General features: G+C 38.5%; 1 protein-coding gene across 1 annotated transcript in view; it reads right to left on the bottom strand.

Moving 5' to 3' along the window:
* Nucleotides 1-22,782, bottom strand: part of klar (klarsicht) — a 1,195,270-nt gene that overhangs the window by 166,975 nt on the left and 1,005,513 nt on the right. The window contains exons 11-15 of the mRNA XM_067157231.2: nt 19,875-19,991; nt 16,703-16,965; nt 14,467-15,076; nt 10,853-11,077; nt 7,336-7,659 (exon numbers count right to left, since the gene is read on the bottom strand). Of these exons, the coding sequence (XP_067013332.2) occupies nt 7,336-7,659; nt 10,853-11,077; nt 14,467-15,076; nt 16,703-16,965; nt 19,875-19,991 (1,539 nt within the window). The remainder of the gene's footprint in view (nt 1-7,335; nt 7,660-10,852; nt 11,078-14,466; nt 15,077-16,702; nt 16,966-19,874; nt 19,992-22,782) is intronic.

The following is a 22,782-nucleotide window of genomic DNA, read 5'->3' as shown; positions in this document are numbered from 1 at the left end:
ATTTAATGGATGACAGAATCTAATTTGTTCAGAAGTTTACTTTAGTGTATTACGTTAGTATATTGTGTTGTGATGTGAAAAATAAATTTTTAAAAATTGTCTCTCTATTATCATCATCATCATCATCATCATCATCATCATCATCAATAATGAAGTATCTTGTGTACTCTATACAATTCCTCCTTATTAATTTTTATCCAAGCGAGCAAGGTTGCAAATCAAATTTTTCAAACATAGGCGTGGCTGCTTGCAGACAAACGCGATACAACGTGCTAACTGCAAGTCTTAAGCAGATGTTGGTGATGATTTTCAGTGTAATGAGATTAATGATAAAAGTCAATATGGACCAATAAAAATGGTCAAATTAATCATTCTGGCTAATCACTTTCATATTATCGCACCTACATGCACTCAAACATCTTCTTTGTTTCTTTGTTCTTCAATAGTACATTTATGTAACTGTGTCATTCTCAGAAGCCAACAATCAATATATTTGTAGATTATGACCCAAAGAGTTTAAATATGGTACAAAAAAGAAAACAGTATAGGTATTTCAATGCTGAAATGCTGAAATTTTGTTCTCTGTATAGGTTAGGAATACTGTGATTTCTTTTAATATATGCAATTGTATCATCATTACTTATGTAATTTTGCAGTTATTTGCTAGTCAAAATAAACACCACTACCACTCCAGATAACTCACCAAAGTCAAGTCACCAGTATTAAAATGTTGACTCCTCAAGAAGTAGGTACAAGTTGTTCATCAGATGGCACAAACAATATCACTTTTATTTACAAAATCAAACTTTTTTTAGAAAAAAAATACCAGCACCATTTTAGTATATTTACACCTTAAAAAATGGATGAGACCACTACTGTACACTTGAAATACCACTCAGTGAATGTGACCTCAATCCAGCAAGCACACTCTATGTCTACTATGGTAGACTGAGCATGACCAGGCTGAGAAATTGCACACACTACAATGGAGACTTTACTTCCTGTCTGCTTCCAGCATCTTGCTAATAGAGTCTCCTTGCTACTTATGTCAATTACAGGGTCATAGCTGAACACGGCATGAAATTCCACACGTGCCAAACTTTTATCAGATCTTCTTCTTGCTCTGAGGTGTTGAAGGAGATATTTCCCATAGATAAGTAAATAAATAACTAAATAAATAACTAAATAAATAAATAAATAAATAAATAAAAACCGAGCGAGCTGGTCGTGTAATTAGCCTCGCGAAACTGTAAGCCTGCATTCGGGCAAGTTCAAATCCCACCGCTAGCAGCCCTCAAGATAGTTTTCCATCATTCTCCATTTTCACACCAGGCAAAATGTGGGGCTGTTAAGGCCACGACCTCTTCTTTCCCAATCCTTGTGTCGTCAAAAACCTTCAATGTGTTAGTGTGATCGTTAAAAATTAAATAATTGAAAAAGAGGTTCAACCTATTCAATACATAAAAGAAAGAAATGTAGTGATTACATTCTTATTTAATAGTAACTACAAATGGGACCGGTTTCGACCCTAGTCCAGGTCATCGTCAGCCGTAAAAACATGTAAAACAATGCATGTGAAAAAGAAAAAGAAAAAGATTAAGTGAATTCTGGATCGGTATAAGATGAAACATAAATTAATGATGGGGGTAGAAATTGTGAGTCACTTAGAAGAAAACAGTACGTAATATTAAGAATGGTAGTATGGCACACACAATGATAGGCGAAGTCTCACAATGTTTATGAATATTGGAGAACGGTCAAATGGGTCAGTTTCCACACTCTGTCAGGCACAAAGTCACAACACTATCAAATAATATATGAAGATCATAATTAACTTGAAGTCGCAGACGAATAGATTTGTAGAAGCAAACTGCAAATCTATTCATCTGCGATTTCAAGTTAATTATGATCTTCATATATTATTTGATAGTGTTGTGACTTTGTGCCTGACAGAGTGTGGAAACTGACCCATTTGACCGTTCTCCAATATTCATAAACATTGTGAGACTTCGCCTATCATTGCGTGTGCCATACTACCATTCTTAATATTACGTACTGTTTTCTTCTAAGTGACTCACAATTTCTACCCCCATCATTAATTTGTTTCATCTTATACCGATCCAGAATTCACTTAATCTTTTTCTTTTTCTTTTTCACATGCATTGTTTTACATGTTTTTACGGCTGACGATGACCTGGACTAGGGTCGAAACCGGTCCCATTTGTAGTTACTATTAAATAAGAATGTAATCACTACATTTCTTTCTTTTATGTATTGAATAGGTTGAACCTCTTTTTCAATTATTTAATTTTTAACGTTAATACTTTCAATACGGAACAATGAAATTTTTATCTTTAAGTGTTAGTGTGATGTTAAACCTCCGCCACCCCCACACACACGCACACACACATGTAAATAAATAAATAAATAAATAAATAAATAAATAAATAAATAAATAAATAAATAAATAGTGAGTTGTTACATAAAAAGGGACCAAAAGCGGTTGGGAAAGTCCTTTTTTTTTAAATTGTTGAACTTTCAAGTTTATTTTAATCTAAATTAAATGAATTAATGTAAATTAATTTTTCGCATGCAGATCAGTTTCAACTGACACTGAATGATTTTCTTTGCCCCTCCCCTGCGCTTGCATCATTGGCAAAGCTGCATAATATGTTTGTAGACTTTTTCAAACTTTATAAATGCATATGTTTTTTTTCCCAGAATCTATTATTTTCCCTTCAGGTCTCCTTTCATGCTACCACTTAAAGAAAAGAACGAACATACAGTAAGTACACAACTAAAACGCAAACTCGCCTAAGATGAGCAATCAGTTAACATGGAAAAAAATGTTGGCATACCTGCCAACTTTACAAAACCAAAAATCAGGAGATTTTGATTTTAAAATCAGGAAAAATCAGGAGAAATCAGGAGATACAATTGGTCAAAATTGCTTATTCTACATGTCTTGCGCAACACAGTACTACGATATATTTATAACACTTATTGTCTCAAAGCCCGACTGTTGCTATACGAGGCTACAAGGCTAAAAATTACACATCTCTATTCCCTCACAGGAAGTGCGTGAGTGGGATGATCGGTCTCTGATAAACCTACCGAAAATAGTATGAACTCATGCTCCAGATGTGTGAATCAGTCATGCACTTAGATGGCATTACTTAGCAAATGCATAAATTAATATATTGCATCAAGCGCCCGGCAATTATGCGAAGCGCAATGCTATTTGGATCAAATAACTAGCTGATGTACCCGTGCTTCACTACGGAATTCTCAGGAAGACTGTCCTTATAGTTTTCCCAACTGAAGTCAACATCTCATTACGACGACGCCAGTATGAATGTCGTGATTAAAAGCAATGATTTCATACGAAATATTCGATAAAATGAAAACAGCACATTCGAAAATTGCATTCTCTGTAACTTTTGTCATGTAGTATTTTTCAATATGACCACTAAGATAGGTAATTTAAAATTTTTTTTGGCACCTTCCCCTAAACTACCATTTCGAACAGAGTGAATAAAATTATTTATAGCATAGACTGTAGTTCCTTATTCCCTGACTTTACATAAAATTCTGTTCACCTATTTTCTCGTACTTCGGCGCTGATATGGACTTAGCAAAAAAAAATAATAATAATAAATCTAAATTCATGAATATCTCTGTTATCACAGCCGGTACGGTAAAAATGTATAAGACATAAATGATAGGAAATTTAATAATATATAACTTTAGTTATGTAGTATTTATCACTAGGGCCAATAATAACATAAATATTTGAGAATTAAATTTTAGGCCTTCCCCTAAACTACCATTTCACTCAGCGTGAATAACATTATTTATGGCCTAGATTGTAGCAACTTATTCCCCGACGTTATATACAGATTTTCATTAAATTCTTTTCAGCCGTTTTCTCGTGATGAGCCTGCGCACGTACAGACAGACAGACAGACATTACGGAAAATTAAAACTTATTTCTCCTTGTTAATATGGTCACGACTGGTACGGAAATACCATTCTTTTTAAATTCTGAGCAATGTACAGACAAAACATTTTATTTATATTGAGATAAATTAAAATTAGGCAGAATTGTCTCCAAATGGCTTCTAAAATCTCTAGCAAAGTCACTAGTCGTTATCATTGAAATTATGTCACTATATTATTAAGAAAGCGACTAGTCTCTAGAATCGACCAAAGAGGATGGAATCGACTAGACTGACGTGAACGAACACGAACATAGCACGCGAGAACGAGAGATTGACAATCGATATGCGCGTCGCGATATACAGGTTTCAATGAACATCGCACATTCGCGCACATTTCTCGCATTAATAAACTTCGATATTTCGTTTGAAAGCGGCCATTGAGCGAAGGACTTCCGGCCACTGACGTAAAAAAGCTGAAATGGCGGGATTTGAAAACAAATGTTTGAAGTTCACCAAAAAATCGGGAGAAAAGATAGAATAATCGGGAGGCGGGAAAAACTGTCGAAAATCGGGAGTCCCCCGCCTAAATCGGGAAAGTTGGCAGGTATGTGTTGGTCTTGGCAGGGAATATATTTCTTATGGAAGATCTCCTTGGTTAAAAAGAACTACAAAATCTAATTTAGCCCCATGTCACTATATCTCACTTAACGTGAACTACAGACACTATTCTTTTGAGTTTTTAAAGTTGTTTCAATGCTAGGAATGCAAGAAATGCACATAGTTGAAAATAAACTGTCAAACCATAGTTAATTTGGATGTTAAAATATGAGCAAGTGGGTTTACAATGTCGTTTTTTGGTGCAATCAGATCAACTATCATGAACATTTCCGAATCAACAATCAGCTTGTGTTCCTACCCTACGAACTACTAGCAATAATGTGCACATTACGTGTCAAGAAGGAACACTATTGAAGACTGTGAGCCATGGAGGTGTGTAATAGGACATCCTTGTCTTCTCTTCCTGTTGCTCCTTCTTCCTTCTCTTACCTGTTACTACCATGTTTGTCCTATTATGCGTTCTTCTTCATGTTCCTGTTTATATATGACTGGATTTGAAACTTGTCTTTGCCTTTCTAATACTTATATTATCCTTTTGGCATGAACAGGATTGGTCTCCTTAGTCATCAGAAGCATCTGCATCCCTGAATTCAAATACAGTAGAACCTCGATAATTCAAAATCGGTTAATTCAAAATCTCACCTAATTTGAAGCTGCTTTCATTCCCGGAAACATGAGGTACGGTTTTGCATGTTATTTAAATTGTTTAATCTGAAATACAGATAATTCATCATTCGAAGAAGAATGTCAGTCCCATTACCGAAATTCAGACTTTTAATTTAAATTGCCTTTACGTTTTGAAAAAAATAGCATTTTACAGAGTAATTTCAATTCAAAAATTCTCTGTGCCATGAAAGAACGTGTGTTCCCGAACGTGCAGGGGAGCTTTCCGCACTTTCACTCACTTCAGCATATCTACAGCATACTTCATATTTGCTAAGTTCGAATGAAATCACAATTCTTTTGTACTTGGCGTTTTAAGCACCCAGTGTGCAGAGCAGAATCTGCAAACACTGGCGATGCCGACAGTTGGCGAAAAAGCGTGGCTCATATAGTCAATTCGTATGCACCGAACAATATAGTCAATGCCAATGAAACTGCATTTTTTTTTAAATAATGCTGAGCCCAAACGGACTTATGATTTTAAAGGAGAGAAGTGCCAGGCAGGAAACTGTACAAGGGTGGGGGTCACTGTACTGTGCTGCAATGCACAAGGAAGCAAGAAACTTCCTTCCCTAATCATAGGAAAGTTTGAAAAGCCACGATATTTTAAGAGTGCTGAGCACTTTTCGTGCAAGTACAAGGCATCTAAAAATGCAAACAGTACAGTAATCCAAAATATAAAACACAGGGGAGCCAGCCTAATTTGTCCTTGTCTTTGAATGTTTTTTTTCATTCGTTGTGTGAGGTTATGTTTGCCATAGTCTTATCCAAGTGCATTATTAAATAATGTAAATGCATCTTGTTGGATACATTTCGGAAATAGTGTTTTCCTTGGCATTTTTGGCAGTTTTAAACTGAAAATCAAGGTGATCGCATGCATTAATGGGTCTTAGACTACTTTGTGACGCCGCAAGGGTTGGCATTTCTGAATTACGAGTGGGCGGTTAATACGAAATCACATCATTCGAGGTCCGATTTTTGTGTCCTAACAACTCCAAATTAAGGAGGTTGTACTGTAATGGAAAAATCGCAGGAGAGAGATGAATACTCAGATATGAGTATCAGCCGCTGCCGCTGATGACGATGATGATTATTCTGTTGGGATCCTTTCTACTTTTGTGTTTGTCTTGGAATCCCAGTATTTTATCACCTATAGTCATCTTCTATCCCATATTTCTTCCCATTTCCTGCATTTATCCGACTTTCTTGTGATCTTACACTAGGCTAAAGATCTGTCAAGATGGCCACTCAAATGAGTGTTGATACTTGGCCTCCTGATGAAGATGGAAGCAGAAACAAGCTCGTTGAGGGCTGAAAAAAGATGGATGTAGAAGAGCCCATTAATTGAAACTTCAGTCAATGAAGATGTGGGGACTGTCCTTTTTCTTTAGTTTTTTTATGTGTGTGCTTGCCTTATAAACTGGGATGTACTGTATAATATATTTGAGTATTATATCTGCACACATGCATGAACAAATTCGAATGCTACGTGAGGTGTGAGAAATGGCAGGAGGCCACTGACAGAAAGAGCCATTTAAGCACTTTTCATGTGTAATTTCACATACATTTTTGATTGAATTATTATTTATATGAATATTACTGTTAAATGATAACTTATACTTACAACATAGTCCTCAATACATTTTTTTTCCCTTAGCTTTTATGTTGGCTCATACAATCTAAACAATTGGAGAGTTTTGAAATAAATCAAAAGAGCTAGCCAGGAATCGCTGATAAAATGAGTCAGATAGAATTACTCATTACTGACGAATGTTAGTAAGAAGTTGACAGTTTTGTGTCTGTTTGTGTTAACTAGAAGCAAAATGGGCACGAGTATGAGGGGGAAAAAAGATTTCACAATGCCTCTCACAAACACTAAGTGATACATTACACCGAAAAGCACTACTGGATGAGTTTCTGATGCGCAAGACTGCAATGCTTGAGAACAGGTGGGCATTATGTCTACATTCTTTTTTTTTATCATGGTTTTAGGATTTACAAAAGTTGGGGCATGAATTATAGTCTAGGATGCATTATATTCAGGTAAATATGGTGCATATTTGGGATACATATTGACGAGAAAGAAATGATGGACAAAGAAATGGAAACTAACCAGTGTTCTCTTGCGAAGCCTCACTTTTCTTCTCCGCAGCGAGCTCGTTCTCGAACCTGACCCCTCCGCAGCGATGTGCTGCGGCTGAGATGCCTCGTCGATGGTGGACGAGGATAGGTTCGCCTGAGTGCCGGAAACAACCGTGCAGCTACCGAACGAACGTCCCTTGGATACAGGTGATGCTAGCTGATGCAGAGCGGACTCCGAGATGGAGAAATGAGAGAGTGGGGTGCTGTCAGGAGGGCTCCCTCTCACCTGAGATATTCCAGATACGCTCCATGGACGCTCACCTAGATTCTGACGACGTTTGGTACGCATCACCACCTAGAAATAATCAAGCATAAGAAACTTTAGTCAAACAAAATCCTGCATCTCATAAATAAATTATAAAAATATACCATTAATAAAGAAGGAACAATGTACCCATATACCAGGTGGTCCATCAGCCCCTTCAATCCAGTTTTATGCATCCCTCCACATTTACTACAATTCTGAAAGACATCGGTCCATCTCACTAAACCAGGGTAATATAATGAGATGTGCATTTACAGGCTAGAAGACAGCAGGAATCATGAGCGCCACTATTAATTCATTACGCGTACCTCGAATGAACCCATACAACGAGTATACGCAGAACACGTGCTTTAAAACAGGATGATGGCTGTCATCAGGCTAGTACAGAGAATGTAAGTGCTTTCTAATGTAATATGACAACTGGCAGCATTTTTTTTTTGTTTGTTTGAACCTTTTCAGTTATTTGAATAGTGTTGCTGTACAAATCCTAGTTCTCCACGGGAATGCGTATACTCACTACAGTGTACAAGTTTGGCGTGCTGTTAGCCTATAGATTACAGCAGTGTTACAATTGACGCTGATGTGGATAGTTTTGTGTACATATTTTTGGTTTTTGTAAATATAACTGTGAATATACTTTCGACAACTGCTTGAGAAACAGTTTACTGCTAAAAACAACAGAAGGAATGTTGCATGTCTCACTGGAGGTGGGGGACAAGATCCGTTATGCCTCAAAGGTTGCCATTTTATGAAGAGACTCCCACAAAGTGAATCAAAGAACCATAAATTTCTCAGGCAAGGCTACCCGTGCAAACACACTACCCGATCAGGACAGAAGAGGAAAGAAACGAGCTACGAGTGTTCTACTTGTGAGGTCGCACTCTCTGCATACATCCTTGCTTAGAACAGTATCTTACATTAAAAAAGTTTCGAAATGATAGTGTTTTCTTGAACCAAAATGTGTTTCATGTCTCTCAAAGTTGTAATAAATACGGTAAGTTCATAATAATTTTTTTTTAAATTCTTATTCCCCAAAGGTTGTTTACCGGTCAAATACATACACAGATGTGGCCATCATTATTGCACAACATATGCCGTGCACACTCATCAAAACGTTAAGCAAGGATGAGGCAAGGAACTACAGGGAGCAGGCCTACACTGGAGATATGAGTAAAGTACTGGAATCACAGATAAGGCTATTTGCATATGATGTTACACTGTATACAGTTGTAAATGAGTTACAGGATTGTGTGACTCCAGGGGGAACTAGACAATGCTGCAAGATGGAGAGTGGATAATGGTATGAATGTGATGAAAGTCAAGTTGTAAGTTTCATCAAGAACACAAGTCCTCTCAGTTTTAATTACTGCGTTGATGGGGTGAAAGTACCTCATGTGGAACACTAAGTACCTAGGAGAGAACATAAAGAATGATCATTGGGGTAATCATATTAACAAGATTCTTAAGAAAGGTTACAGATCTCTTCACATGTTTATGATGGTGTTAGGGGTTGTAGTAAGGATGTATTGGACTATTGTAAAAATTATTTTTCCCTAAGTTTACTCTGGCTTTCATTATTCTATCATTGACAAAGGTGACATCTGTAACATGCGTGATAACTTTGTGGAGTACCTACCAAACCTACTCCATTTCGTGCTTTCTTTCTGTTACTATGCCAGTACAGTTTGTAACCTCCTCTTAATAATTTTCAATTTGTCCCTTTCCATTTTGTCTTGCTCAATCCGAGTATATAAATTTTCCTTCTTTCCCTAATGGGTGCAAAATGGATCCAACTTCTTCCATCAAGTATGGAACATAGTATGGGACAAGGGAGTTCCTCAGAGGGCTAAACAGACCCTATTTAAGACTTATCTCCTGCCCACCATGACGTATAGTCTGAAGAGTTGCATCATACATAAAAGAGAAGTAAGTCAACTGCAAGCTGTTGAAATGAAGTTCCTTAGATCAGCTGTATAGAAAACAAGGAAGGACAGAATTAGGTATGATCAGATATGAAGAGACATGTAGATCAACTTGACAATGGAAGAAAAGCTGCGTGTTGCAAGGCTGAAGTGGCTAGGACATATTAAGCGGATGCAGGTGACTCGAACACCAAGGAAGTATTTTGAAAAGATTGTTCTGGGACGAAGACCAATTGGACACCCTAGCAAAAGTTAGTTAGATCAGATAAGAGAAGACCTAGAGAAAAGAGGAGAAACATGAGATGCCCTAGGGAGGAAAGAAGCACACCAGGACCGTAATAAATGGAGGCACATTGTTCTTAAACATCCTACCCAGCTCGATGGAAGGAATTCATGATGATGATGATGATGATGATGATGATGAGTAAGGATGTAAAGGAGAGGGCATGTAAGTCTCCGAGACCCCAATTAGATTATAGTTCCAGTGTATGGGACTGACACCAGGACTACTTGATACTAGAACTTGAAAAGGCCCAAAGGAAAGTAGCACTACTTGTGGTGGGTAATTTCTGACAAAGGCGTAGTGTTACAAAAATGTTTTAAACTTTGTGCTGGGAAGACTTGGGTAAGGCAATGAGAAGTTCGACTAAGTGGTATGTTCTGAGCTGTCGCTGGAGAGATGGCGTGGAATGACATTAGTAGACAAATAAGTTCCAGCGGAGCTTTTAAAAATAGGAAAGAACATAATATGAAGATAAAGTTGGAATTTAAGACTGTGAATTGGGGTAAATATTCATATATAGGACGAGGAGTAACTGAATGGAATAATTTATTAAAGAGAATGTTTGGTAAATTTCCAAGTTCCTTGAAGAAGTCGGCACCTGGTCGACAGCCCTAAATGCAGATCATTGATGATGATTAACTTATTTTAGCATTACATCTTAGTGATAGATGTATACTAGGGCATCTCAAACACCCAAAATCTCACGCGTGCAGACAGCGGGGCTAAAAGAGAGAGATAGAGAGCGTGAGCGTGAGCGTGAGCGTGTGTGTGCGTGTGCGTGTGTTGCTGCTAAGCACGACTTATTAAATAACAAAGCCAGGACATGTCAACAAGCAAGTGCTTGTAAGGGATACGCAAGATGTTGAAAGTGAGCATCTCGGAAATACCACCTCAAGTAGGACTTCTTTTTCTATTGCTAGTGCAAGTTTCTCTATATATCACTTTCATTTAGTGTGCATGAACCCCACACCACCTCTAATTCCTTGTTATCTGAACAAGTGTATAAGAAGACATATACCTTGCCAGCATTAATCTCCATCGTTGGTGAGCCAACGATAGGATTCTTCTCGGCAACAGGAGTAGCATCGGGATCTGGGATAGCTTCAGACGAGTTGACCAACATCAGTTCCAAGTGGCGATAAGTTGTGATGCTTCCGTTTTGTTCTTCTGAAGACTCAGACTCCCGATCGTCGTCAGAATCACCCGTGGTGTACTCACCACTTGCATCGCAGCTGTCCAGAGTCTGAGAAATAATTATGACAAGGTTAGGATTTACGATCTAAAAGAAAAGTTGGAAATTTATAAGAAATCATACCTCAAAAATAATAAGTGTATCTGCAATTCATTAATATTAATGAAAGGAAGTAAAATAGGCCATTATGATTCTGAAGTAGGCATTTATGAAACAAATTTATAATTGCAAACCTAAAAGAAGCATGAACACTTTCAGCCTCATGTGCACCATACTGACACACATTAAACAGCCTTGTTCTTCAAAGCGTGAGGCTCTTGGACTCCCATCATCATCATCATCATCATCATCATCATCATCATCATCATCATCATCCTAAACCATCTCCAGTTTCCTGGGTGTGGTATATGAGCCTCCTCCATCTCATCCTGTCCTTGTACCATTCCTCCTCCATCAACTTGTCCCAATCACGACCTCTCAGCAGTACATCGTTCTTAACTAAATCTATCCATTTCCTTCGTGACCTTCCCACGGGTCGTATTCCTTCTACTTTTCTGTCAAATTCCTTCCTTGCAGTTCTGTTAACTGGCATCCTCTTCATGTGATCAAACCACTTCAGTCTTGATATCTGAATCTTATTGAGGAGTTTGGAATTATCTCTATTGGTCAGTGGGTTTCGAGACTGTATATAAGAATTGGTGTATAATAGGACTTGTACAATGTCATTTTTGTTTTGATAGGTATTTGCTCATCCCACAGCAGGTGTCTTACCTGGTCGTAAAATTGTGTTGCCTTATTGATTCGATTATTCACCTCATGTTTTGTTAGGTTGTCATTTGATAAAACGCTACCCAAGTATTTGAAAACTGGAATGCTGTCCAGTTGGGCTTTATTTAACATGATTATTGGTTCTGCACCTTCCCCATACACTTTCATCACCACCGTCTTGGTCTTACTGATGTTTAAACCATATTTCTTAAATTCCTCATTCCAGCTTTGCATTCTCTCTCCCAATTCCTCTTCTGAGTCACTTCAGATCGCAACATCGTCTGCAAATGTGAAGGCTTTGATATCTCCATGTTCTTCCCTTTTAATAGATTTCATTACTACATCCATCACAATAATAAATAGAAGTGGTGGCAATGAGCTGCCCTGCTGCACTCCTCTCTTTGTTTCAAACCAGTCCGAAGAACCACGTCCTACTTGAATACAACTTCTATTCTCACTATACAACATTTTCACTTTGTCTATGAGGCTGTCTCGCATTTGAAGTTCTTTTATGCATTGCCAAATTCTTTCCCCTGGTACACTGTTGTAGGCTTTCTCAATGTCCAAAAATATTACAAATAAAGGCTTGTTCTTCTCCCACATACACTGAAATAGCATAGTGTCTTCTTCTCCCTGGGGCTGTAGGAGCACAGGACAGTGGTGGGTTGTATATTGGGTGAAAGTTGGTAGCACTGCAAAGTTTTAATCACCTGTTCTTGTCTGCCAGTGTTGCCCTCAATTAGTATTGTTTTCTTTCAGTTATTTGTTTTAACACACCCATAGGGCATCAGGAAAATGAGTTCATGCAATATTATGCCTTGGACTGTGGGTGAATTTACCAACTTTCGGGCTGGGGTTAACAGTTCATCAATTTGATGATACACATGGGGTTGGAAGTATTAGGAAACAAAATAATTGCTCACAAAACTTAATTTCATTTCACACATATACATTCATAAAAACTCTCACACTTCGTAGAAACATTTACAGTTGTAAATTTAAGAAGAACTAAGACACTACACTCATCTATATTTAGACTCCATAAACAATGAAATTTAAAGTAATCTACGCCCTCAGCTAACAAAATGCAGTCTTCCAGAAGTGGAGTCTTCTACAAAGCCTGCTTAACAATTTCAACATTCCAACTGAGCTCCTGTCAAGCAATGGAGGTGGAATTCTTTTGGATGGGTTTTATGGCTGAGTTAACTTAACTTTGCCGGGTGATTTCAGTGTGCCCCGCCAACCTGAAGGCTGAGCATATGGGAGATGAGGCTCTGCCTGTCACAAGCCAGGACTAAGGGCTAGTTACAGATCTCAGATAATTAGAATAGGAGAAGGGTTATCTGATTCTGTCATGATTAACACACTGAAGACCAACCCCAGAAATCTCCATATTACTGCAGCCAGCGGTTGTGAACGGCACCAGGAAATCTCTGTTTACTGGCTTCGTTTTCAGCTTGTTGTGCAGTCCATTAGCTAGAGTTTGAACTATGTGCCATCATATCATAGGGTAGTAGGATCACTGATGTTAGTAATGATACATTTTTCCACTGTTACGATAACTGTAAAAAAACATGAAAACCACCTATATACACGGGTGATCTTATGTGTACGCCTAGCAACAATTGTCCATGGTAATGTGCCTTGAGTGATGACAAAGTATTTCAACATTTATGCACAGATTCATTTACCGATGTGCCAAATGGGTAACACCTTGAGAATTCTCGCAGCTTCTCAGCTGACAGGCTACCAGAATTCTTGCTTTTATGCACCTCATATTTCCTTGATCATTGGCACGATTGTGGGTGAGATTACAAGTTCCAGACGGTGTAGCCTTGGCATATAAACTATCACTATCATTCCATCTTTCTTTCTCTCTTTCTTTCTTTTTTAAAAACCTTCACGTATTTAAATAAAATAATACCAGACATGTAGAGCTACTTTGTTTGGCTGATAGCTTCATTTTTTGAAGTGTTGGATCCCTTCCATTTTTTCCTCTGATTATTGTTATATAGAGGATGGCTGGCTAGTTGCACTATTTCTTAAAACAATAATCACCACCACCACCACCATCATAGGTATCACACCATACAAACTACTAAGGAACCTTGTGAGTACACGTTCCAAGTTTGGGATCAATATCTTGAATACTTTTCAGACAAAATTTTAAAAGACCTAGGGACACATTGTAGCCATTGAAACTTTATTAGAGAGATTTTTTTACAGTAACAAAGAGATGCTGCACTATTGCCAGTGTGGTTAGGAGCACACAGCTGTGAGCTTGCATCAGGAAGATAATGGGTTTGAACTGCACTGTCAGAAGCCCTGAAGATGGTTTTCTGTAGTTTCCCATTTTCACACCAGGCAAAAGCAGGAGCTGTACCTAAATTGGGCCCACAGCTGCTTCCTTCTCACTCTTATCCTATTGTTGCCATAAGATCTGTTTCGGCGTGACGTAACGCAAATTGTAAAAAAAAAAAAAAAGTCTTATAGGTTAGGGACTACCTGAAATATGAATTTATAACTCCCTAGGCCCTCCAATTCTTAGATATTTTTGAGTCAACAGAGGACAGAGAAACTGGCTATTATTATTATTATTATTATTATTATTATTATTATTATTATTATTATTATTATTATTATTATTTAGTATGTCATTAACATGGACTTACCTGCTTCCCATCTACAGTGTCCTGAAGCTGCAGCTTCAGCCACTCCTTGATTCTCCAGGTTTTAGCTTGATTCCCCGATGCAATCTTGCCATTCCTGACAGAGTCGAACACTAGAGGTTCAAACACGCGAGCTGCCCTTTTCTCAGGGATTGTACTCTCTCTCACCATAACCTCGGCCCTATTCATCAACCTCTGGAGGGACTCCTTGCTGTTACGACTCGGTCTTCTTGCCGGAGAGCTGGTGTTGCTGTCCGACTCCACAATCTTATTTCTATCCATGGCACTGCTGACTAGCATTTTGATCTCCTCAGAATCGTTGCTGCTGTTCACTCCATCAGTACCGAAATCCAACCTCACCACGACCGAGTCTCTCTTCTGTTGAGTGCGATTGGAAGTTTCAGACGAAGATCCCGATCCACTTGGCTGCACACTTCCGTGTCGGTAGGTCCACTCCTCTTCCGACGATTCTTCAACAGACTTCATCTCACTGAGATTGTTTTGTGACCCTGAGTGCATACTCAGAACTCTTCCCTGAGCAACGTCCTGATCTGAATCGGTGTCCAAGTGTTTGAAGTAATATGTAGCATAATTGTGAGCCTTGCGGTTTGACCTGAAACGTAGAAATAACTTCAATTAACATGTGGTACTTTAAGGAACATATCAACCATATTTCCAGCACTTCTTAACAATAAACAGAAACAAGAAATCAAAGGAAAGAAAAACTGAGTAAACTGAGACCATGAGAAGTTAAAAGATACTCTAAGGTTAGCGGCAGCTGCTCACCATCAGACTGGGAGGGTTCAAGTCCGGGTAACAGAGAATTCATATTTCCTCAAGTCATAAATTAATAAGAGAATGCCAATGTGCACTTTTGGTGCTGAAGAATGGGAAACACCTGTCATGAGTCCTACCTGCCTTATATGGACTGGCCGCCACTCCTCTAGGCTCAGTAAACCAAACAATGCCGGGGTTGTAAGAAGCATATGCCCTGGCAAGGGATGTCGCACACAAAGAAACACCAACAATGGAGCCCAGGACACATACATAGAAACAATGTTGGACTGAGCTATGAGCATATGGTGTGAACAGGCTTCTTTAACTCTTCCCGCAACTGGCTAAGAAATGTCTAATTGAACACATCGTTTCAGAGTGCGAGGCAGTTCTCTCCCATGCTCCTGATGTTACCTCCTACAATGTTGCAAAACAAATGTTACTACAAGCTTCAGGAAAGGCTGCAGATTTCAGCGGTATAACCATTTTCAACATAAACCAAGTAAAATAATTATTAAGAATAAAAACCTGTACAAGTCACTTTAAATATGTAAAATCATGTATTGAAATTTTCAGTAAGCAGCCACGTTTTTTTCCCCTCAGTCAATAAGACATTGTCTATGGAAAAATGTAGAAAATCGTCTAACTTAATTTTTTTATTTGAAACACCTTTCCATGGGCCTTTTAGTTTTCTTGGAAAATGGCCAGGAAAGTGGCCATATAACTGTCACTAGCTGAGGTCATTCAGGTTGCGCGTGCCAGCGCAGGACATAGGACATAGTAAGTACCATCAGATTACGCATTAATCTGTATCAGTTTTACTAAAATATATTTATTTACGGTTTACAATATAACTTTAAATACTAGAATTGAATACTATATACTGGACTGCATAATATTTAAAAGAGAATTACTTTAGAGAATACGTGAACTTGGAGGGGACCAGCTTCGATCAGACAGCACTGTACGTTCAGTGTTGCCAATCCATGCTCCTTGATGTAAGAAGTGACTAAAAGGAGATAACAACTTGTCTGACCTCCTTTGGTCATCTCTTATTTTCTTCTGTCTACAATGATATTAGGTTTGTGAGGTCGAGGGAGTCTTTAATTTTCACCCCTATTATTGTCCTTCTCTTTCATTTGCTGATACCTTCATGGATGTATTCTACTCAATCCCAGGAACACAGTAATTCTCAGTTCCTGAAATCCTGAGGGGGATAGTCATCTGTACACTCAATCACACAAAAATTGGCCATCACAGAAGATAACTTTCTTTCAAATTCCTGTTGTTTGAAATATGATGAAAATATTATGCAGATGGTAGGATTCCAAGAATCACCCTCCAGCCACCGGCTATCCACAGTTTACGAATATCCTCGCATTTCGAAAGTATAAAAAAAATTAATTAATTCTTTGCCTCACCAATGTTTGTGCACCTGAGTGTACATTACTTTTTATAAACTAACCTGTTAAAGCTGCTCTCCTCTGGCGAGAAGCCCTTGTGGCCAGCACTCCCGCTGGGGGCGCTCTTACGTCGAGAGGATGCTCGCACAGGGACACAATTGTCATTCAGATCAGCTCCATTCCTCAAGATACTACCATCAGCCGAGTGCCGCTGCTTAGTCTTCGTCTCCCCAGTACCAACCATCGTGCCGTCCAACCACTGCTGCTGCTGCTCTTGTTTCAACACAGGACTCAGGTCCATTACACAACATTCCTCCAGGTCATCCTAAACAGCCAAAAACACAAAACATCATGATGTCTATCCATTCATACATACATTCCTACATATTTATTTTTAAACTGTTAAGCTAATTAATGCTTCTAAAGAGAACATTACGAGGGGGACAGAAATTACAGCCAATGTCAGCCGGTACAGACATTCATGTCCAGGGAAAATCGTTCGTGGATAGGGGTATGATATTTTGGTATTAACGGATATATAAGATAATTTCAACAATTAAATTTTATTCTGCAATAAAAATGAAACATGAATTTTGTAAGTTCTGCCATAAACTCAACAATATCTATTCACGAAATACAATGATTTCCAAGAAAAAACATACAATCTGAAAATTTAGCCTCATCTGAATTACTTGTAAAAAAATGCAAACCGTCCTTAGAAAATTCAGCACTTCTTTGATGACTTACAAAGCTGACTAAATACATCCTAACATAATCTGACCAAAATAACTTACTAGCATTAACATTTGTTTGCAATTTGCTTTATGTCACACTGACACAGATAGGTCTTATGGTGACGATGGGGTAGGAAAAGGTATAGGAGTGGGAACGAAGTGACCGTGGCCTTAATTAATGTACAGCCCCAGCATTTGCCTGGTGTAAAAATGGGAAACCACTGAAAACCATCTTCAGAGCTGCCAATATTGGGGTTCGAACTATTGATGTATACTCACCAAATCTGTATGTTAGGCAATATTTCGCTTTGTAATGTTAGAATTCATAGAAAAATAAGCTACAAAAAAGATTCCATGTTATAACGATCGGGAAAGCCCATGAATGGCTGATGAAATTCAGTCAAACGCATAGTACCATAAGATTTGCTGTTTAAATTCAGACTGAATTTTTTGTATTTGTGCAACACTTTTCCTACATAAAATCCTACCAAATCACTGGAGATGTTGGGTGGAATTATTTTCATTTACTGTCTTCCACATCATTTCGTGGAAACACGCTAGTTGTAGTAAAGATGTAAGGAAAGGGCATGTAAATCCTTGATAAGACCCCAACTAGAGTATGGTTGCAGCGTATGGGACTCTCACCAGGATTACTTGGTTCGAGAACCGGAAAAAATCCAAAGAAAATCAGCTCGATTTGTTCTGGGTGATTTTTGACAAAAGAGTAGTGTTACGAAAATGTCGCAAACTTTGGGCAGGGAAGACTTGAAGGAAAGGAGACGAGCTGCTCGACTAAGTGATAATATTTTCCGAGCTGTCAGTGGAATGACATTAGCAGACAAATAAGTTTGAGAGGTGATTGTAAAAGTAGGAAAGAATATGAAGATAAAGTTGGTACTCAAGAGGACAAATTGGGGCAAATATTTGTTTATAGGAAGAGGAGTTGGGGATTGGAATAAGGATTGGAATAAGGATTGGAATAAGGATTGGAGTAATTTACCAAGTGAGATGTCCAATAAATTTCCAAATTCTTTGCAATTATTTAAGAAAAGACTAGGTAAACAACAGATAGGGAATCTGCCAACTTGGTAACTGCCCTAAATGCAGATCAGTGATGACTGACTGACTGATTGATTGATTGATCAATCATATATACAAATGCAGGAGATACTTGCAGATTATTTCCCACTGTATCACTTCCAAATCATACATTATATTTAAAATCCTAGGTTACAACAATAAAATATTGTTTTTTATAGATGAACTCGTATACTTGCATACGCAATTGGTTTAAACAGTGTATACCATGAATTAAATCCAAAATAATTTTCCTCTCTCCTGAAAAAACACTTATTTGTTGGTTACATCCTTATTCCGGGGAGGCCTTCAATTAGATCTACTGACACAAGGTTGGCGTGTTTGACTACCTTCAAATACCACTGGACTGAGTCGGGATCGAACCCGGTATCTTGGGCTCAGAAAGTCAGCACTTTTCTGTACAAGTCACTCAGCCGGGCACTCTAAAATCGATTCCCTATACTTGGTATTAGGTCTTCTGCTGTTATGATCCTGATGATGATGATGATGATGCTTGTTATTTTAAGGGGCCTAACATCTAGGTCATCGGACCCTGATGGTACGAAATGAGACGAAATGCAATGACAAAATAAAAATCCATAATCCTCCACTGACCAGAATTCAAAGCGTGAGAACGAAAAATGAACGGATGGATATGAAGTTAAAACAATCAGTGGAGCCGACCCGCAATGCCTCAGTCTCAGAAAGTGACGGAAAACAATAGTAATACTGACCAAAGGACTGCTTCCAGAGCTCAATACTGCATCGATGATGCTTGCAAGCTAAAAGGGTCCAAAATATAGGTCATCGGCCTCTCATAATGGTACTTATCGCTTGGAAAGTAGAACCATGGTATTTGACATGGTGCGGTACTAATCAAAAGTATCGTAGACTCGCGGTATTCCACACATTATGGTACTACTCACACGTAATGAAATTCGCACATGTAATACAGACCTATGGTGTTTCACACATAGCAGCGCCATTTACATGCAACGCAAACCTATGGTTTTCATCACATAAGTGTACTAACCACAGGGACTCGTACTATCCTGTGGTGTTCCTTATTGTGGGTACTAATCATAGGCAAGCCAGAACCCTGGTGTCGCTCATATAGTGCTACTAATCACAGGAACCGTAAAAGCCTGACCACACGGTGCTCCTGATTGCTACTAATCACAAACCTATTTGGTACCTAACATAGTGGTACTACGCAGATGTAATAGCGACCAATGGTGTTCCCCGCTACTTGTACTAATCACAAGTAGTTTCATTGTTCTAATGCAATCATCCCTTGGTCGCCCCTTTTAGTCGCCTCTTACGACAGGCAGGTGATACCGCGGGTGTATTCTACATGTGCGTCCCCCACCCGCAGGGGGTGCTGTTATGATCCTAAAAACTGAGTGATCTTAGGTTTACTCACTTCGAAGTAGGATCCGTCGTCAGTTAGGTGATCACTAAGTCCTCCAGCACTGCTCAGTCGAGGATGTTTGATAACAGGTTCCTCTTCGTCACTTTCCGAATGTGCCCCTGATGGACTCTGAAACAAAGAAGGAAGTCCCATAAGCAAGGCTATCAAGTAAACAATTCTTATGACATATTTATATATAAAACGTCATGAGGAAGAAAGTAGAATGCAAGAACATGGGTAAGTCAATATGGAGAAGTAGAAAAAAATGAAAAGTTAATACGCCTGGAAATTGGAAAAAAATTAATGTCATTGAGTTGCTTTTATGGTGCAAAGTGGGGGAAATTATTTTAGGGTAAAATATAACAAAATAATCACGTCCACTTAGGAAATATCACTGATGTATTCAACTGCCCCAACATGGGACGATGATATTATTATTATTATTATTATTATTATTATTATTATTAATACGCGAGTGAATATCTAGTACTAAATTATAAGTTATTAGAAGTAGCCTACTGGAGAGAAGAATTATACGGAAAATACTCGCTCTGCTAAGAACTCCAGAACTTTGGAAATCAAGAAGTAATGAGGAAATATATCAGAACATAGAAAACATAACAGAAACAATACAGAAGAGGCGATTTATATTTTTTGGTCATTTATACAGAATGGATGACAACAAGTTAATCAAAGAGATCTTCAAATATCTTTGGAACAAGAAGTCAACAGCAGCCTGGAATCACAAAATCAAGAAAGATTTGGGAAGAAACAATATAGGAGGAGGAGTACGAGAAGAAGAGAAGAAGAAATATTTTTATAAAGAAAGTGTAAAAATGGAACGGTCGGAAGGGAAAGAAAACCAGCTCAAAGTGGTCGAGGAGAGGAAAGGAAAACATAGTAAGAAGATGGAGTATTATTGGAGGAAGAAGAAGTAACAACAAAGGATCCAAATCAAACGAAACCAAACCCCATACCGCAACAGCCTTAAAGGGCCATGGCCTACCAAGGGACCGCTGTTCAGCCCGAAGGCCTGCAGATTTTGAGGTGTCGTGTGGTCAGCACGACTAATCCTCTCGGTCGTTATTCTTGGCTTTCTAGACCGGAAAAACAAAGGATGAAGCATTGAAAGTAGCTCGTGCTCCATAAGAGACCCTAACGGAGAAATAAATAAATAAATAAATAAATAAATAAATAAATAAATAAATAAATAAATAAATAAATAAATAAATAAATAAATAAATAAATAAATAAATAAATAAATAAATAATAATCGTGATTTGTGGCCAGAATGTAATTTAACTTGGTAACTACTGCCATCTGTCAGGATTATGTCTACCACGGAAGTAAATTAAAAGTTAGCAATTCAAGAGTTTTAATACGCTAATATCCCTTTAAGACAATACAATACAATACAATACAATACAATACAATACAATACAATCAATGTTCGGAGACAGTTGAACATCACGACTTGGTCAACTCGTAGCTGTAAGAGACGTCAGGCAATTCGTTTCACTTACATAACTCGCTTCTCGTTGCACTGTGGTAATTTTGTCCAGCGATTTCTAATGCTTCTGTAAATAATTGCAACACAAAAGCGAAGGCAGAGTCAAAAAGAAAACGCATTTGCATGATTCAATTACCCAGTGACATGCACGGAAACTTTAAAACTTCCTTACTGGCTAGATTGGGCTATTTTGCTCATCATTTAGAGAAGATTACTTCTACGACAAGATACATGAAATACAACTGAGTAATACAGTACATTAATTATGGTTTCACGTCAACGAAACTCAAATATGCTTCTTGATTTAAGATGACCTTAAGGTTCAGAATAAATGAACCAGAAGTAATCAATGAGAGATCACGACAAACAGTAATTTCTTTGTTGCCGCGGGAAGTAATGTTTCTTCCGCTGCTTTATTCAGTTCTAGGAGTAGTGACATTCAGCGGGAAGGGAGGTAGGTAAACGACTTTAATAATGCAGAACAACGATATGTCAGCCCTGAACGTTTAGCAGCGAAAATGGTTCGACTCGGGAGTGGGGGGGAGCTTTAGACGAAAGAAATGAAAGGCCATGAAGAGAGGGAAAAGTACTCTCTCAACGCTGCGCGAAACTTAATACTACTGGGTGGTGGTGGTAGTGATTATTGTTTCTAAGAGCAAGTACAACTATGCAATCATCTTCTATAAAACACTAATCATAGGGAAAAATGGAAGGAATCCGACATTTCAAAAGTGAAGCTATCGGCCAAAGGAAGACAAGAGCTACGAAGGGCGTGAAAATGAAACGACTCCCTAGGCCTCGTCAAATGCTCTAAAACCGTCGGGGTCGGAAAAGAACAATAGTTGACCAAGGGAGGTGGTGGTGGTGGTGGTGATTATTGTTTTAAGAGTAAGTACAACTAGGCAACCATCCTCTTTGTAACACTAATCAGAGAGAAAAATGGAAGAGATCCGACACTTCGAAAAATGAAGATATCGGCCAAAGGAAAGACAAGGGTCACGAAGGGCGTGAAAATGAAAGACTCTCTATAGCCCTCGCAAACCTAATAGCGTCGGGGTCGGAAAAGAACAAGATTTGATCAAGAGAGGTCGGATAGGATAGATGAAAGTGAGGAGCCTGGCACAAGTATGTGGAAGCAATGCCATGACTCAGCTAAGGGCCCCGTGGTCGCCAACCCACGCTCTAGAGTTCAGAGCCTCTGGGGCCCCTTTCAGTCGCCTCTTACGACAGGCAAGAGATACCGTGGGTGTTATTCTACTGCCCCCACCCACAGGGAGTTAGGGGCCCAATGGTCGCAACTTACGTTCCCAAACTGACAAAGCAAGCAAGCAAACAAACGCTTTAATTGATTGGTGATATAGTGATGATCGAAACCACGGAGCCTCCAGGTTTACCTGCATATAATTTTGG

The sequence above is a fragment of the Anabrus simplex genome, chromosome 13 (assembly GCF_040414725.1).
Source record: "Anabrus simplex isolate iqAnaSimp1 chromosome 13, ASM4041472v1, whole genome shotgun sequence".
Classification (NCBI taxonomy): domain Eukaryota; kingdom Metazoa; phylum Arthropoda; class Insecta; order Orthoptera; family Tettigoniidae; genus Anabrus; species Anabrus simplex.
The sequence above is the reverse complement of the archived record's forward strand: the minus strand, read 5'-3'. Positions and strand labels throughout refer to the sequence as shown.